This window comes from Mixophyes fleayi, chromosome 6 (assembly GCF_038048845.1).
Source record: "Mixophyes fleayi isolate aMixFle1 chromosome 6, aMixFle1.hap1, whole genome shotgun sequence".
Lineage (NCBI taxonomy): Eukaryota > Metazoa > Chordata > Amphibia > Anura > Limnodynastidae > Mixophyes > Mixophyes fleayi.
The window spans coordinates 172433080-172452870 of NC_134407.1; the positions used below are offsets into that span (position 1 = coordinate 172433080).

At 38.7% G+C, this 19791-nt stretch overlaps 1 protein-coding gene across 1 annotated transcript; it reads left to right on the forward strand.

The window, feature by feature from the left end:
• The first annotated feature begins 7432 nt into the window (after positions 1 to 7432).
• PYY (peptide YY) lies at positions 7433 to 19023 on the forward strand. The gene is made up of 4 exons (XM_075215371.1): positions 7433 to 7540; positions 14994 to 15181; positions 16955 to 17038; positions 18685 to 19023. Exons 2-4 carry the CDS (start codon positions 14994 to 14996, stop codon positions 18710 to 18712), a joined length of 300 nt encoding a protein of 99 aa, XP_075071472.1. The 5' UTR covers positions 7433 to 7540; the 3' UTR covers positions 18713 to 19023.
• Positions 19024 to 19791: the final 768 nt, after the last annotated feature.

Below are 19791 nucleotides of genomic sequence, written 5' to 3' on the forward strand. Positions count from 1 at the left end.
AGACGAATTTAGTTTTTTATTTTGAGGCTTCATGGGTAAAAACATTCATGCAGATTAATATATTTTTGGGTGGATTATACCACATCAATATGCCTTACAATAAATACTATATGATGACCTTTATTGTCTAATTGTTAATGTTATGTCAACACCAACCACAGCCATCTAGCCATCAGCCATCATTCTTTCTGGGGCATTTTTAATAAGGAAAATATAGTTTAACTCTGCAGAGCTACAGCTATAATATTTATAAGTTTTGATGAACCCTTCTACTAAGAAAGATTAAACAGAAAATAATCTTCCTATGAATAAGGCTAGATTGCATACATTGAGCTTTACATAGAGCAATCAATATGATCATCAACACAAAAAAATTATATTTACTACTAGGAAGTGTATAGCATGAAAATAATTGTCTAAAATCCCTCCTATTCTGCGGGAATATCAGTGGTCAGCGATATGGGAACACATTAAGATAGAATAGATAATATAAACATGACATTTTTCAAAAAAACGTTCTCCAAAATCTATGTGTCTGGGGCACATATGTTTTATGGGAGATGCTTTAATTTAATGTCAGAGAGACTAAACTTTAATAAACTGTATTTAGGAATTTGCTTTTAAATTGAATTTTGACATACTTTATATACCTTGACCAGCCACAACATTAAAACCACTGACAAGTGTAGTGAATAACATTGATTATCTCATTAAAATGGTACCTGTCAATAAGTGGGATATATCAGGCAGCAAGAACAGTCAGTTCTTGAATTTGATGTGTTGGAAGCTGGAAAAATGGGCTAGAGTAAGAATCTGAGCAATTGGACCAAACTGTGATGGCTAGACAACTGGGTCAGAGCATCTCCAAAACCACAAGTCTTGGGAGGTGTTCCTTGTGTGCAGTGGTTAGCACCTACCAAAAGTGGTCCAAGGAAGGACAACCGGTGAACCGGTCACAGGGTCATAGGTGCGCGAGTATCATTGATGCGTGTGGGGAACGAAGGCTAATCCGTCTGTTCCAATCCCACAGAAGAGCTACTGTAACACTAATTGCTGAAAAAGTTAATGCTGGCAATGATAGAAAGGTGTCAGAACACACAGTGCATCACAGCTTGCCACGTATGAGGCTGCTTTGCCATTGACTGGTCAGAGTGTCGTGCTGGCCATCGCCGAAAGAGCCTATTGTGGACGCGTGAGCACCAGAACTGGACCATGGAGCAATGGAAGAAAGTGGCCTGCTCTGATGAATTACATTTTCTTTTACATCTTGTGCCAGTGCATTGTGATTATAGAGTGCACAGTCTGGGGCCTGCCCCCTAGATCTAGAAAGAACAGCATACCTCCCAACTGTCCCAGTTTTGACAGGGCATCCTGATTCATGGCCACAAAATGGGTGGGGCTTAACAAAAAGTGGGTGGCATTTCACCACAAATTGCTCATTTGTCAGTGGAGTTTAGACATAATTGGCAGCGCTTAATTTGTCACAATTTCATCATTCTAAATGATGAGAGATGTGGAACAGTCATCCAAAATCAGAATCCCACCAGAATCAGAACAGTTCCTGCTCTCTCATACAGGTTCTATCTCTGGATCCTGGAATGTTGGGAGCCTATTTTGAAAAAAGGATGTTGACTCTAAACCAATAGCACCCATGTTTAATTATTACTGCAACCAGCCCCAAATTTAAATTATTAGTATTTACATTTAATGAATACACCTATTTCCCCTCTAACCAGCCCCAATATAAAATAATGTGTTTTCCTATTCAATAAATAGCTCTCCTCCCCAAACTACCCCTGCATTAAATAGCCTCATCACCACACCTTAAATTGATATGCACCACCATTGAAAAGTGTTCACCAGTAAATTAATATCTCTGGCCCACTATTAAATTATTGACCTCCACACTCATCATTAAATGAATAGCCAATAGTCTCATATTCTCATTATATCCTCTAAAGACCCTCCTGTCATTCTTTCCATGTATAATAACCATAATAATAGGACGGGTCCTAGTGCATACTTGGAAACTTTTATTTCCTTCCCTCTGGGAGATTTGCTTTTGTGGGAGTCCGGAAGAACTCCCCAACATTTGGAGGCCTCCCTTCTGGGAGAGTAGGCAAGCATGTCCTAGTGGCAGAACTGACATTCAGTCCGAAGATCCCAAAATGATACACCTACATTGATTTAAAATTACCCCCTATTACCACACTAACCTTCTTCCATCCTACACTACAGAAACAGAGTATTCTGCCTTCTTATGGCATGCACCAGTGGGACAGTGCGCATGTCATGTAATGTGAGCATCACAAGTGATAAGAATAGCAGAGGAGATAGTAGGAAGTGAGGAGAGGAATGGATCATTGCGATGCGCGGATGCAAACAATAGGATGGAGCCAGCTTGTCAATCAACCCTAGGCAGGGCCATCAGGCATTGGGGCACACCAGGGATCTCATCCTGCAAGACTAAATCTTGTATTTACACGTAGCACAAAATAAGGTGCTGAAATGCACATAGCACACATTTCTCAAGCACAATTAAAAGACACCCAGCACTTGCTATTAGAAAATGCTGACATTTGCACCCCATGCAGGGGATGGAATCTTGACAAGCACATCTGTGTGATTCCTACAAATTTTGTATATGTGCAAACATAGATGATTGACTTACCAAAACATCATTTGAGCTGTGGCCCATTTTTCTTAAAGTCACATTTGCCTACTTTATATTTTACCCCAGAGAGTAAATAAATTGCAAATGCGGAAGAGGGTGGATCACAGCGAATCGTATCATTTTGCCCCCAAACCGACGACTTCACATGGAATTGGGCAGGATGCAGGAGTATAGCTTACTCTCCTGGGAGTCCTACCCAGAATTTGGGAGTCTCCCAGTCATTCTGGGTGAGAGGGCAAGTATGCTTAAAGTAAATTATTCTTAATACCTATTTATTTTTATATTATGCAAAACGCATATCTTAATTTTATAATAGATCTACAAGTTATTAAAAATCACATACTATAGATATAGAATTAATATAGGCTTCCCTCACACTGCAAGCACACTTGTGAGAAAACAAGATATAACAATACAGCGAAGTTATTTAAAAATTTATATATATACTATATATAAAAAATTATTTGTATGTTTGTTTGTCTGTCCAGTTATGCATTTGGGCACCGCTGCACCGATTAGGATGAAACCAACACGAGGTTGCCCAGTTGGATCCTGGACAGGTTTTAGGGGGGTTAGGGTCCCAGTCGGACCTCCCATCGGTGTATGCTGGGCAGAACTTTGACTCGGGGAGCCTGTTCTGAGCCTCACACTGGATGGATTTGACCGAAAACTTTGCAGACTTTAGCATTGGATCCCAGAAGACATACTAGGGGTTTGAGGTCCTAGTCGGACCTCCCGTTGGTGTATGCTGAGCAGAACTTTGGATGGATTTGGATGACATTTAATATAAAAAAAAATGACACTGGGCAGTCACCTTTTAAGTTGCCAATTATTTTTAAAAGGTTGACAGATACACACCAGGAACTTCAGCTAATATATATAAATATATATATATATATATATATATATATATATATATGTATATATATATAATTTTCAAAAAGTATTTAGCATTTAGTACTTTTTTAAATTAAATCTGGATCTGGAAGGACCCTGCACCCTGCACCGGCTTGGCTAGCGGTAAGGCTCCCCTTATAGCTGCTGACCAGATTTTTTTAAGGCTGTGATAAGTGGCAACAGAGAATCTTCATACCGAAGGAGTCTTGTAAGTTGAACCCCCTTAAGAATTTTGTCACCTAGTGGAAAGAGAATAAACCTATTTTAACATATAATACAGCAATTAACAAGGTACATAGTGCTTGGGCTATGGCGACATGGGGGCTGTATATTTTATTAGGGTCATTTTGTTTGAACAGAGTGTGTTGAATAATTTTCATGGAAAATGATTCCCTAATACAGCAATGCCCACAGTGGGTGACCCAGTGGTTAGCATGGCTGCCTCACAGCGCTGGGCTTATGAGTTAGAGTCCTATTATCTGTGTGGAGTCTGTATGTTCTCCCTGTGTCTGTGTGGGCTTTATCGGTGTGCACTGGTTTCCTCCCACAGTCCAAAGACATACTGATAGATTAATTAAATTCTGATTAAATTAACCCAAGTGTATGTGTGTTGGAGTAGGGAATACAGAATACAAACTCCACTGGGGCAGAGACTGATCATGCATTTCTGTAAAGGGCTTTCAAATATGTAAATGCAATATAAATAAAATAACTGTTAATAAATAATAATGAAATGTAACATTATATGTTATTTATAGAATAATTATAGTAAATAATAAGGCTATTAAAGGAGTTTCACAATTAGATAAAGTCTTTTATACATGCCATGGAACTCCTCATTGTCTATGAATATCTGTAATAAATTACAGTACATTGTCCCTTATCATACAAGCTCTTTAATCTTGGCGTTGCAACTAATTCCAGTGCCTATACCATACTAAACATCACTGCCACCGACAGGTCAAGACCAGCTAGAAGCATTGGAGATAATTTGACAACTACATTTATTTTATGAATTCCTACTATTGACCTATGTTTGTATATTACTGAAGGCAGTAAAGAAAATTAAGCATTTGAAAAAAAACATACAATTTACATTAGCAATTAATAATATAATCTCTTGTGAATTTAGACTCATAGGGCCTGATACAAGTTTGAATGCAACTAGCACTTAAGCTTCTTTTTTAAAAGGAGCACGCAATTTGAGTGTAGTTCCAGCCATATTCAAATCCAAGCAGATCTCAATATATATTTCAGTTTGAATCTGGGTGGAAGACAAGTACTCTATGCCAAAACAGTACTTGCCTTACATAGACACACCAAACATAATGCAGTATACGCACATGCATAAGTACAATAAAAGTTCACACCAGAACGCATAAAAAACATTTTAAGATAAAATAAAAGAACAATTAAAGAGTATAATTTTTTTTATAGAATTTTTTTTTCACATTTTTGTATATTAATTACTAAATTGAAGATGATTTCAATATGTACTGTACATACAATACGTTTTTTAAAAGTATATTTTAGTTGTATACAGTTGTTCTGTGATAGGTACTGGCATGCATATATGTACTTTTTAAATAAAAGACTGTACCATATCAGTTATCGTTATCAGTTGGCATTTACACCTGCCCTGTAGGGAGTGCAAATGAAACAGGTGAAAACAAGAGTACTTGGGAGTCATAAGTGTCATTTGCATTCGGACATGAATTGCACTCATTGGTGTTATGTCCATTTATGGGCATGACCAGAGCTATTGTGCACAAGATAAAATAGGCAAACAGGTATATGGATGAGCAAGAATCAGGCCCACAGTGACAGATTTAAGTCAAAGAAGTTTTTCATTGATTTGTTGTTGACTATAAACACAAACATTGGTGGGTGGTAAAAGAAACCAGATTTTAAATTAAGGATGGGTTCGTTTTTGGCTAAAGCATACTAACCTGGCATGGAAGGTGAGTGAGCGCTACAAGCATATTAGCTTAGGACAGCCTGAAACCTTAATCAGCAAATCACAAGACCCTTAGATACCAATATACATGCAAGAGATGTGGGGATGGGGTATGTCTGTACTGCTGCTTGCTTCAGCTGTCAGTGTTCCCTGAGAAGTTATTAGGAGAAGCAAGGAGAGGTTATATGGAGTAATAGGAGGAGTTATAGGGAGAGGTTATATGGAGTAATAGGAGGAGTTATAGGCAGAGGTTATATGGAGTAATAGGAGGAGTTATAGGGAGAGGTTATATGGAGTAATAAGAGGAGTTATAGGCAGAGGTTATATGGAGTAATAGGAGGAGATATAGGGAGAGGTTATATGGAGTAATAGGAGGAAATATAGGGAGAGGTTATATGGAGTAATAGGAGGAGATATAGGGAGAGGTGATATGGAGTAATAGGAGGAAATATAGGGAGAGGTTATATGAAGTAATAGGAGGAGATATAGGGAGAGGTGATATGGAGTAATAGGAGGAAATATAGGGAGAGGTTATATGGAGTAATAGGAGGAGATATATGGAGAGGTTATATGGAGTAATAGGAGGAGATATAGGGAGAGGTTATATGGAGTAATAGGAGGAAATTTAGGGAGAGGTTATATGGAGTAATAGGAGGAGGTATAGGGAGAGGTTATATGGAGTAATAGGAGGAGATATATGGAGAGGTTATATTGAGTAATAGGAGGAGGTATAGGGAGAGTTTATATGGAGTAATAGGATGAGATATAGGGGGAGGTTATATGGAGTAATAGAAGGAGGTATAGGGAAAGGCTATATGGAGTAATAGGAGGATTATAGGGAGAAGTTATATGGAGCAATAGGAGGATTATAGGGAGAGGTTATATGGAGTAATAGGAAGAGTTATGGGGAGATGTTATATGGAGCAATAGGAGGATTATAGGGAGAGGCTATATGGAGTAATAGGAGGAGTTGTAGAGAGATTATATATTTAGTAATAGGAGTAATAGGGTGAGGTTATATGAAGTAATAGGAGGAGGTATAGGGAGAGGTTATATTTAGTAATAGGAGTGATAGGGTGAGGTGATATGGAGTAATAGGAGGAGGTATAGGGAGAGGTTATATAGCATATTATTTATACAATAAGAAGATAAATAGAAATGCAATGAGAAGAAAAGGATAATGACCTTTGTAACTCAACTTAACAGTCTTAGTCATGCCAAGTCCACTGGTATAGGGTATAGATGATGAGCAGATAAGCGGTATCTATTCTCACTTGCGGACAACAAAGTTGTATATATTTTTTTAAATGACCAATGACCATTATTCTGCCATTTTGACACTTACCAATATGCACTGATAATCTGATGTCCTAGGTCCAACAATATTAGAGAACCACTGAAAACTGAAAGAAGCAGCAACAATATAAACAACTCAGCAGTTGCACATAATGACCAGGGATATTAATGCTGTACACATACAGTGATAAGCAGTGGTTTAGAAGTAATAAACCCATACAAGCACAGGGTCACTTAATTTTTACCTGAGCAAACAAAGGCAAATGTCTAAACATTCATCCCAAACATAAAACCTGTGCAATAGCTAATTAACTACTATCTACAATGATAAAATGCTAAAACAATTGAGTTGTAAAAGCTGATTATGCCCCAAACCTGAAGGTTAATAGATGGTGCATTCTGCGCCCACGCACTATACACCACTATACCTCCCTCTGGTTGTTACCCCCTCCCCAACTCACACACATACAAGATACCATAATAGCCAACTGAATTGATCAATTAGAGATGAGTGAGTGTCTTGTCATAGGGGATGGAGCAGGGAAGTTTGAAGGGGAGGAGGAGCTGACATTCTCCTGCTATCACAAGAGATATAAACCCACAGAGGAATCAGAAGACAAAGCAGATTTTCCTGAGCTGCCAGCAAAGAGGGAGAGAGATAGAGGAACCTGAGAGCATCTTTACCTGTCTGCATCATTCCTTCCTTCCATCACACAGTAAGTACCAGAACCCTACTAATGACCAGCAGTCCAGCCACTGGCTTCCATCTCATCCACACTAGATGCCACATCTCTTCATTTTCTTTGTAAGCACTTAGCAAACTAAGTCAGTATATATCATCTTTTATTAATTACTGTATGTACAGAAAAGTTGAAAGTCATCCCAATGGCATGTAAGTTGTAAGCTCCAAACTGTAATACTTTGCAGTATAAAAATTTTGCTTCATTTGTAATGCAAACCTACCTTGTATAAAAATATTTGCACTAAAAAAATAGAGAAATGTAATATTTTTGTTATTTTGTATTTACTCTTTATTTGTTTATTCTTTTTTCACTGGGAATGCAAAGTGTCACTTTTGATTTTTAAGCATACAATCTCTCCCCTGCTCTAAATACTCCAACTGCTTTGTGATTGAACATCCTGAATTCTGGATATTGCTGCCTAATGACATTAGCAGGTGGTTTATCCATATATATGGCTTTATTGTGGGGTAGAGGACCTCACCAACTTCCCTCCCTATTGGGCAAGATGCAGCATATGTACGATCGGAAGAAGTCACCAGAGTGGATGACTTAGATTCCATGAAACACTCTGCAGACAGCAATATTGATGCAGAGTTTGTAGCTGTTCTTCTCACAAGCAGTCCATGTGTAGGAGCCTCCAGATTAAGTGCTATCAGTGCAGGACACCAGGGGGGCTTAATAGAAAATCCATCGCCACTACTCTTTTATTCTCAACCTTCTCACCATGGATTCAATAGTTTATCTGCCTATGTGTGTTGTGCAATTGTTAAAGTCCTTGCTGTTGAATTATAGAGTAAGGTTACATGAAGTAATAGAAGTTATAGGGAGTGGCTATTTGGAGTAATAGGGAGGGGTTATATTAAGTAGTAGGAGTAATTATAGGCTGCATGGAAGAATAGAAGGAGTTATATGGAGATGACATTTGGAAGAATAGGGAGTTATAGAGAGAGGTTATATGGAGTAATATAGGGAGTTATAGGCTGCGGTAATATGGCAAAATTGGATGAGTTATAGGGAGATGCTATATGGAGTAATATGGGGAGTTATAGGCTGCGGTAATATGGCAAAATAGGATGAGTTATAGAAAGAGGTTATATGGAGTAATATGGGGAGTTATAGGTTAGGGTAATATGGCAAAATAGGATGATTTATAGAAAGAGGTTATATGGAGTAATATGGGGGGTTATAGGCTGGGGTAATATGGCAAAATAGGATGAGTTACAGGGAGATGCTATATGGAGTAATAGAATTTAATAGAATTTAATGTCAGAAAGGAACCTAGTCTGCCCTTTAATCAGTGTGTTTTTTTTGTGTTGGTGGGAGGTTGAGGGGAGTGACAGTAGGTGTGAAAGGTGGAAGTTGGAGTATTAGGTAAGTTATAAAGAGAGGTTATATTATACTTGCCTACTCTCTCTGTGAGACTCCTGAATTTTGGGTTGTTTCCCAGACTCCCAGGAGAGCAGACCATCCTCCTGGATCCCTGTCATGGCAGACTTAGTAGATGACTTATTAGATGAAAAGCAAGTTTATTTTTATTTATGTCTTAAAGCAAGCAATTGCGAGGATGTCTGACTCAAACAGTTACACAATGTTTTATACCCAGTTTTACATCACAAGGAAAAAAAATAATAATGGCATGATTACCATTGATTACCATTGGTTTAAAATTCATCACACCACTCATTACAGAATTTATGCCTCCACGCTTCTTAGGACCTCACAGGTTTCCTGGGACATTCTTTTGGTTAAAAGCAAGGTCCATGCAAGCCAGTAAAAAAAAAAATAATATTGCTAAACTTTATGTTTCAACTATTTTGTTTTATGCGCCAGCCATCTTGTTTTACTCTCATCCAGCCAACTTTCTATCACATCTCACCCATTTTCCCAATGAAGTTGGCAGGAGTGGGGGTATGATGACAAAATTGTGTTATCATGCCCCTCGGACTTCTTCCCTGGGATAATTGGAGGGGGAGGCTATATGTAGCAATAAGGGGCATTATAGGGAGAATATATATGCGATTGAGGACACATTATCGTGCAGAAATAAATCATTGGTTCCACCACTTTTTGGACCTATGTATGCGACATTATGATTGCATCTAAAATAAAAAAGGTGGAACAGAAATAATATTGTAGTTAACATACAAACTTTGACATAAAAAACAAACAAACCACTTCTCTGCACAAATCCTGCGCAGTGTGGGAGTAAGTGGAAATAAGGCCTAGAGTAAGTAGATGGAAACTGGGGTATGGAACCACATCCATTCGGTGTGACACTCGGGCCTTACACACTTCATGTCTCACCTGTATCTTGTAATAGTGACTAATGCTAGCTGACATGCACAGCTATGGTTCCCTCAGCTGGTGATTACATAAGTGTAATATATATATTTGAAATTTCAGCGTACAATTAGGTCTTCAGATATACTGTAGGTCATGCGCTCATGGTAACCCGATTAGTAGAGACCAGCAAAATTTCTCACAAGTAGAGCTTTGTGGCAGAGCTGTATCGCAGAGGTCCGATGTTCTGCTCATGCATTTTTTTGGGAGTTCCAACTTTTCCTTTCAATTCCACACCGTATTTGTAAATGAACATTTTTTGGAATATATAGTCTATGAATAGACCCATGCTTGGGATCAGAGAGAGCTTAAGGCCAAATTCCGCTGCCAAATGTAGAAAAGGTAAAAATTTAACAGAACTCTTTTGAAAATTTCATCAGTTCCAATTTGCAGAAGATCTGTTTCACATTCCGGCAGATGATCATTTGTTACAGACACATTTCACTCTTCATTAGAAGGTATATTTACCAGTGGGAGGAGGGAAATGTGACTGCTTTTATAACATACCTTTCCTACATCAAATTCTGGAGTTTTCCATTTTAACAAATAGGTGTGGCTCTGTGTGCCTACCGAGTGTCTGTATCATTGGGCTGAACCGCGCCTGACTGTCTGATTGGGAGCGCTGCGATTCTGCCCTCACCTGAGGCTGTGATTACCTAAAGACTCTTCTCACTCACTCTCCATTTCACTTATTTTTCCTTCATGACATTTAACAGGTTTTGAAAGCGAACTTAAAACAGTTTGTACAGGATACATTTTATTTAATATTTTCTTCTGGATTTCTCAGATCTCTGATATTTCTGGTACCGTGTATGACGCTTCTGAATCGCTTATCTGCTCAATTTTTTGTGCATTGCTACTTTTTCACCTATTCAAATCCCATTTTTAGATATAATGCATTTTTTATAACTAACTTTTCATACACCTGAAGTTTGATTTCTCATAAAACATTTTGCTTTTTCTCCAACGTTTACAGTGATATTCCGAAGGTTTCATCAAGATATTTATTCATACAGTCTGCTTCTTCATGGCCATCCACATACCCTAAGCTTAAATCTTGACTACAGCAGGTATACAGCACAGTTCCACCTCCCCATCACATGGCCTCCCCCACCAGTGCTCGTTCATATAAATATTATATATATTAAACTATAGGAGTAGTTACATGGCGCAGCAGGTTATATGGAGCAATAGGAGGAGTTATAGGGAGAGTTTATATGGAGTAATAGGAGGAAATATAGAGAGAGGTTATATGGAGTAATAGGAGGAGATATAGGGAGAGGTTATATGGAGTAATAGGAGGAGATATAGGGAGAGGTTATATGGAGCAATAGGAGGAGATATAGGGAGAGGTTATATGGAGTAATAGGAGGAGTAATAGGGAGAATTTACATGGAGCAATAGGAGGATATATAGGGAGAGGTTATATGGAGTAATAGGAGGAGATATAGGGAGAGGTTATATGGAGTAATAGGAGGAGATATAGGGAGAGGTTATATTGAGTAATAGGAGGAGTTATAGGGAGAATTTATATGGACCAATAGGAGGATATATAGGGAGAGGTTATATGGAGTAATAGGAGGAGATATAGGGAGAGGTTATATGGAGTAATAGGAGGAGATATAGGGAGAGGTTATATGGAGTAATAGGAGGATATATAGGGAGAGGTTATATGAAGTAATAGGAGGAGTTATAGAGAGAGGTTATATGGAGTAATAGGAGGAGTTATAGGGATAGGTTATATGGAGTAATAGGAGGAGTTATAGGGAAAATTTATATGGAGTAAATAGGAGGATATATAGGGAGAGGTTATATGAAGTAATAGTAGGAGTTATAGGGAGAGGTTATATGGAGTAATAGGAGGAGATATAGGGAGAGGTTATATGGAGTAATAGGAGAAGTTAAAGGGAGAGGTTATAATGGAGTAATAGGAGGAGTTATAGGGAGAGTTTATATGGAGTAACAGGAGGAGGTATAGGGAGAGGTTATATGGAGTAATAGGAGGATTATAGGGAGAGGCTATATGGAGTAATAGGAGGAGTTATAGGGCGAGGTTATATGGAGTAATAGGAGGATTATAGGGAGAGGTTATATGGAGTAATAGGAGGAGATATAGGGAGAGGTTATATAGAGTAATAGGAGGAGTTACAGGGAGAGGTTATATGGAGTAATAGGAGGAGTTATAGGGAGAATTTATATAGAGCAATAGGAGGATAGATAGGGAGAGGTTATATGGAGTAATAGGAGGAGATATAGGGAGAGGTTATATGGAGTAATAGGAGGAGATATAGGGAGAGGTTATATGGAGTAATAGGAGGATATATAGGGAGAGGTTATATGAAGTAATAGGAGGAGTTATAGAAAGAGGTTATATGGAGTAATAGGAGGAGTTATAGGGAGAGGTTATATGGAGTAATAGGAGGAGTTATAGGGAGAATTTATATGGAGTAATAGGAGGATATATAGGGAGAGGTTATATGAAGTAATAGTAGGAGTTATAGGGAGAGGTTATATGGAGTAATAGGAGGAGTTATAGGGAGAGGTTATATGGAGTAATAGGAGGAGTTAGAGGGAGAGGTTATATATAGTAATTGGAGGAGTTATAAGGAGAGGTTATATGGAGTAATAGGAGTTATAGCGGCAGGTTATACTGAATAACAAGAAGAGTTATAGGAAGAGGTTATATGATGTAATAGGAGTGGTAATAGTGAGGGCTGTATCATACTTGCCTACTCTCACGGAATATCCAGAAGATTCCTGATGATTCTGGTTGCTCCATAATTTTGGCGTAATGGAAAGTTCAAGTTAAGTTCAAGTATGGGTTGCATGCAGTAATATAAATAAGTTATAGATTGAGGTTATTTGAAGTAACAAGAGCTATGGGGAAATATTATATTGAGTAATGAAAGGAATTAAAGTTAGAAGTGATATGAAGTAAGAGAGCAGTTATAGGGAAAGGTGATATAAATACCTCTCAATTGTTTTAAGTAAGACAGTCCCAATTTTAGACTGACAGATACACAGAGTATGTGTAAAATATATTGTAGACATAATATATAAGGGAACGTGTTAATTATAAAAGTGCCGCTTGATACATGGACTCCGCCCCCCTGTCCTTCTGTTGTCTTGAGCACACACGTGACACAGTGGATGAGCACTTTTGCTGCAGCTCTCCAGCATTCCTCCATCCCCATCCTCCTCCATCCACTTGCTGCTCAATGTATTCAGTGTCCTTAAACAACTATAGGGCAGGGAAGGAACAGCAAGACTCCTAGAGGTGGGACGGCAATTAGGAAGCACATCCAGCTCCCTGATCACTTAGGATAACAGAATCTCTACAATGACAGGTGACCACAGACAACATTTCAAGATGTCCCAGTAAATATTTTTTTTGTCTTCTCTGCCTGTTACCATCCTGAGATGACATAAAAAGGGGGAGTGAGGAGTTTGTTTTGTGTAATCCACTTATAGTCAATTTATTTATATTACATTCACAATATCATTTTTATCCTCAATAATTAAAAAACAAAACTTTATTATTAATTTCATTAAATATTATTGGCTAAAAACAGCAAAATGTTAAATCTAATAGTGCTAAGTGAAAAGTGATTATTAATAGTGAAAGATAAAAGCCTGCTGCATGTAATAGAGCTTCAATTGTTCCAGCAATAGCTCTAATTCTTACATGCTGTTTAAGTAAAGAATATATTCATTGTTTTATTACACAATACTGTCTTGCAAATATATAGTTAGTGTCTGTATCTTATGCTTTTATTGTTCTGATTTATTAACACATTTATGCAGACACTTTAAACTCTTTGTTATAATGAAGTGAAGGGAGTTCTAGCCCTTCTATTGCTTAGCACGTTATTGCAGTTAATGATCAAGCATGAGTTCCCATGAATTCTCCTGTGTTCACGAAGAATAAGAAGCAGTCTTTATAGACGTTAAGATTCTTATTATCTACATTCACGGTGATAGTTATTTCTTTTCTTATCTTAATATATCGCTAGTTTTAGAAATCTTAATTGACAAAAGGGAATTAAAGGATTCCGTTCTGTAAAAAAAAAAACTGTGGTCTAGACGCTGGTATAAAAATCCTTCTTATTTCGAACTATTTTGAACATGTACAGAAATCCAAAGCGTTTCGCTCTTACTCACTTTTCATTGAGGATAATAACTATATTGTGAATGTAATATAAAGAAATTGGCTGTAAGTGCACTACACAAAGCAAACTCTGTTCTTCTCAATTCCTATGTATTCATTAGTTTAATAGTAGCTCCCCTATAGAATAATAGTACAAAATTAATAAAAATAATACGTTACATAAAAGGGAAACTACAGCCCTGTTCGATATCCATATAATACCTGGTGCTGTAGCTCTTTCTTTTCTTATATGACATAAGCAGAACAGATAAATAGGCACCTCCATACATGGTAAAACCTTCAGTAGTGGGAACCAGCAATACTTAATAGCAGACTTATCACTAGAGATTAATTCAATCTACATAGGGCAAAGACAAAAAAAGGGCTATTGCTGGGTTTTTGTCCTTTAATAAATATGTCCCTGTGTACTGGAGATTTTCCACTGCTGTATATGTAAACTTTAGCTCTCAATGACAATCTGAATTGCAGATGAAGACTTGTGTGTACTTGTTTTATGGAAACTTTATTAAACATAACTTTTAAATAGGGTATACAATCCCTTTAACTGTGCAGGGCTTAGGTGTTGTTAAGGTTCAATTTCAATGTCACTACTCTTAATTGGAGAGAGCGACAGAGGGAAAAATTGTTATGTATGTAGAGAAAAATACCTGTTTTGTGCCATGAAAGTGTAGAAAAGGTGATTGATTCATGGAGTGCTATAACCAAGCATTCTTTTTTTTTTATAGCGTACTTATGATATGCAGAAAACATAAGCATACATCTTTGTCTAGTATGTGCATTACCTTGTATTAGGAACACTTAAGCAAATATCATATTTGACGCTAAGAGCGCCTTTGAAATGTCATAATTTGATGTTTTCTACCATTCCATGCCTTAAAAGAATTGTCATAAATTCACTCTGTTCCCTTGTTTCTCCAGATGGTGACCTCTTTGAAGCTGTGGCCAATGATGGTAGCTGTTGCAGTCTGTGTCTTAATATGTCTAGGGACAATAGTGGAGGGATATCCTCCCAAACCAGAGAATCCCGGAGAAGATGCTTCCCCAGAGGAAATGAATAAATATCTGACCGCCCTGCGACATTACATCAACCTGGTGACACGGCAACGGTGAGAGACCTCATCATGGGCTGTATGACATACTGAGAAGAAGAGACATTGTTAAGTTATATATAACATGAGCAAAATGTAAATGATGTCTATTTCTGGAACAAACATGGATTCATGCAGTGGAATCATTTTTGTAAAAAGTGCCAGTGGAATGGTTAATGCAGGGAAAAAAAGATAAACAACCGGCAGATCAGGGCCCTGACTTTGTATGTTTTATGTGTGGCACTCTTCTTCTTGCAGTGAGGCCTCCTGAGAGATCAGTAGGAGCGCACCTTGATATGCTCTGGACAGACCAGAGAGGTCTGGTGGTGCAAAACCCAGGCACTGTGCACTGCATATCCAGTGCACTTTATAAATTAGATCCACTGTAGGAAGAGGGAATACTCAGCGTTTTCTGAAAACCCACCTCTTCAGATAAGCTTATAATATTCCTCAACCAACCTCTTAACCTCAGTAGATTACCCTATTACCACCCGTTACACAATTTCACACAAGACAACTACCCCCTCACCAACGACGGGATCATTTAGCTTACGAATCACTTTTACCTTTGCAGCCTGGCTGGACTGAAATGCAAAATGTAGTCTTAACCTCATGTATTAAACTCCCATTGTCCCATAGATTGTAAGCTTGCGAGCAGGGCCTTCTCACCTCTTTGTCTGTTTTACCAAATTTGTTTCTTACTGTATTTGTCCCCAATTGTAAAGCGCTACGGAATATGTTGGTGCTATATAAATAAATGATGATGATGATGATGATGGATAACAGGGCTTGCTAAACAAGGTACAGTGATATTTACTAATGGAAAGAATAAGCTAAAAACTAAATTGCCAAGCTGACAGAATCCCAGAGCATAAATAGCTCTCACCATATATTCCATCTGTGTCCAAAATAGCAAACGGGCAGGTCAATGGCTGAGCCAGTGCCTTGTTCTCATTGAATTGTCCAATTTTTGATTTGCGTTTTAGTTATAGAAAGCTGAGGTTATACAGAGTACCCATTGTAGTTTAACAATTCTTAAGCTATTCAGGTCCTATTGCAATGTTTGGAATTTAATATACAGATGACTTAGAGATAAGAATCTCCTTTTTAATTTTATCATTTAATTGCTTAGTATTCATTACATTAACTAAGTAATGAAATAAAATAGCAGGTGCATCATAACACTCACATGTAAGAAGCTGCTGACTGCTTGATATTCATGTCAGCGTCCGACACTCTGTGTGGGGGGGGAGCTACCGTGACATTATGTCACTCATTCATTGTTTTAGATGCCCCCTAGCCATTGGCAGCCAGGGCTAAGTTTGCTCAATGGTAGCACTTGCCCTGGCTGTTTTGTCTGCAGCTTTGAAAGATTGGTGCTGGCTTCCCTGTGCTTTGCTAAGTATTACAATGTATTATGAATTTGTATGCTATGATAGCACATTGAAGTATAACATTTGTTATAATTTGTTATAATATTATAGTACATTATAATCAGTAATAAGTGGAAGGTGAGCTCAGTGAAGCCAGAACACAGTTTATAGCCAAGAATGTAGGCAACACAGAGCAGAGAACAGGGTTGGAATGTTACACAAGAACTAAAAAACACATATTAGCTCAATTTTATAGCATCTGATACACTTTTTCTGCACTGACCAATCAGAGTGTCCAGGGAATGTCACGTGTGTCCACTCTCTATAACTCCTACTACCGCGTATAATCTTGTTACATTTCTATATATCTGACACTTGCACTGTAAAATCTATCATAATGGTCATATCTCCTCTGCAGGTACGGAAAGAGAGACAGTCCCGTTGACAATCTGCTTTCTGAGATTCTGTATGGAGACAATGGAAACCACAATAGCAGATCACGGTGAGTGAAGAATAGGTTAGAGAATGACAAAAATAAAGAGAAATACATCAGAATGTAACAAGAAGGTCAAATGAATTTGCAGTGAGATAAATTCACAGGTCTTCAGTCCGATGGGCAGGGGCTGGCTGGCAAATTTTAGTCCGGGGGCACAACTCGACTCGGCAGCCTCTTAAGAACATTTTAAAGGAAAAAAAAAATGCTGGTGGCCCAGTGACTCAGTCCAAGTTAGCCCACTATGGGACCAGCCCAGGGGGCAGATGCCCCACTGCCCCCCAACCCAAGGTAGCCCACTATGGGACCAGCCCCTGGCTATGGTGTTCCCCACTATGAAGTAGCTGTATGGTATTGTACAACTATCAGGGGCAAACGCAGGATTCGATGAGGGGGGTTTCCATGCCACGATACCAGTGGGCGTGACCAGCATGTGTAGGGGCGTGGCTACAAACACACAACATCGGGTCAAACACACAGACATGTAAATTGTCCCATACACAGACAAGCTCAGACTCACATATACACAAATACGTAGACATGTAAACTGCCACATACACAGTTAAGCACAGACACACGCATACACAAACAAACACAGGATCAAACACACAGACAGACATGTAAACTGCCATATACACAGATAAGCACAGATAAACACAGACAGGATCAAACACAGACATGTAAGCTGTCATATACACAGACAAACACAGACTGACACACATACACAAACACACACAGGATCAAACACAGACATGTAAGCTGTCATATACACAGATAAACACAGACTCACACAAACACAGATATGTAAACTGGCATATACACAGACTCACACATACACAAACACACACACAGGATCAAACACACATACATGAAAGCTATCATATACACACACACACACATTCTTACCTCCTGCATTACACCCATGCTGGCTGTGTGGGAGGAGGGGCAGGGCCACACTGCCGGCAGAGAGCTGTGCTCACACAGCAGGGGACTGACTGGGAGACGATCCTCCCAAGCTACAAGCAGGAGAGGGGCCACTGTAATCATACAGCACCCAGGTAGGACAGGGGTTTGTGGGGACTAGGAAACCCCCCCTGGGTGCGCCCCTGACTATATCTGTTTACATAGAGTTCCCCCACTTAGTACTGTAGCTTGTTGGAGCTGCCCCTGAGATCTACATTATTTAATTGCAACTGTTTATCTAAGACGAAGTAGCAGGGAGATGTGTGTGTAGTATATGAACAGGTACAGGCATTTGAAACCTGCTCAGCCTGAAGGTGTTTAGTGAATGTGACACCTGATTGGAAGAAAGCAGCAGCCAATGCAATTGGTAGGTGAATTAGTTACTCATCTTCTATTCTAACAGAATGAAGTCTTAGGATGGGATTAGTCTTCTGCGCCCAGAGCTCTCTGCTTTACACACTATATAGAGAGAAGGAGCTTTAAAGCATTAATCCTTTAAGAGAACTTATTAATAAAGAAATATTTCTTGGGAAGCTGTTAAAGCATCCTATCCATAAGAAAGAAGAAGCAACCTAACAATAGATTGTAGCTAGACAGAAGAATGGCTCACTTGCAAATCTGTGAAAACTGATTAATTACAGTTTATAATAAATTCCATTAGGTCCCTAACACATGTCTTCTTATGTCCTTAGGTTTGATGACTCCTCCTACAACTGGTGACCCTGGGACCCCTCTGTCTTCCCCCTTTCCCTGAGTGACCGCTCTCCTGCCTTCCCTTCTTTTTAACGTATCAATTATTTTTACGCCATTTTACATTCTGACTGTTTCCTGTATCTCATCTCTCTGCCCAGCGGGCAGTGTGCAGAGTGGGCGGTGCCACCCTCTTGTGGTGTAGAGAACACGCCTGTGCGTGTTTTGTGTGTACGCCATCCTACCAGAGCTGCCTCTCCCATGACACGCAGTCTGTGACGTCTGACAGAGAATTCCACTGTGTCCAGAAATAAAAGCAAGTTTAATGGAAGTGACATTGAGTTATGAGTGTGCAATTGTCCATTTAATCAAAAAAACTGCAACACTACAACATTGGGGCATTTTATTGCGGAGTTCTCATACATATATGGTCATTTATGAGTGGGAAAAAATGGGTGGCCTATTTTTATGTGTAATTGCTTACACTAGTGCACACCGCTATTTTGCTTTATGATGTGATCAGGTTTTTTACTCAGCATTTTGCAGACTTGTGAACAGTGTCCAAAATGTGCTTGTCATCAAGAGTGACACTGTCACCTAATAATCCTGCTTACCATCACTTCTGTGCCAACACTGTAATTAGGACGTTTCCGTCCTTCACCTAGATTACTGCTCACTGAATCCTTATTTATGACTTAAGTAACTCAAGACAAGAAGGTGACATCAAGAATGTCTTTAGTTTTATGAAAATTGGTTTATGTGAATACGCCCCTAGATGGTTTGATGGGTGTCCCATTGAAACTAGTCATTATCAGGTTACTTACACCTCTAAGGTACTTGTCCATTTTGCACAACTGAAATGTTTTGAGGCCACCTGCTACAATGAGAGCGTCTTTACAAATGTGAGCTCAACCTCTTGAAGTTTGTGACCGTATCTCTTTTGGAAAACTATAAGAAGTTTTGTATTTGCGGTCAGAACAATACACCGGAAACTATGCAGTCTGTATACAACACCATGATCATGTCATCTTCCTATCATAGAATAAAATTGTCTCCCCTAGCAATCAACACTATATTGCTAACCTGTGCGCATGTCTAAAACCAGACAC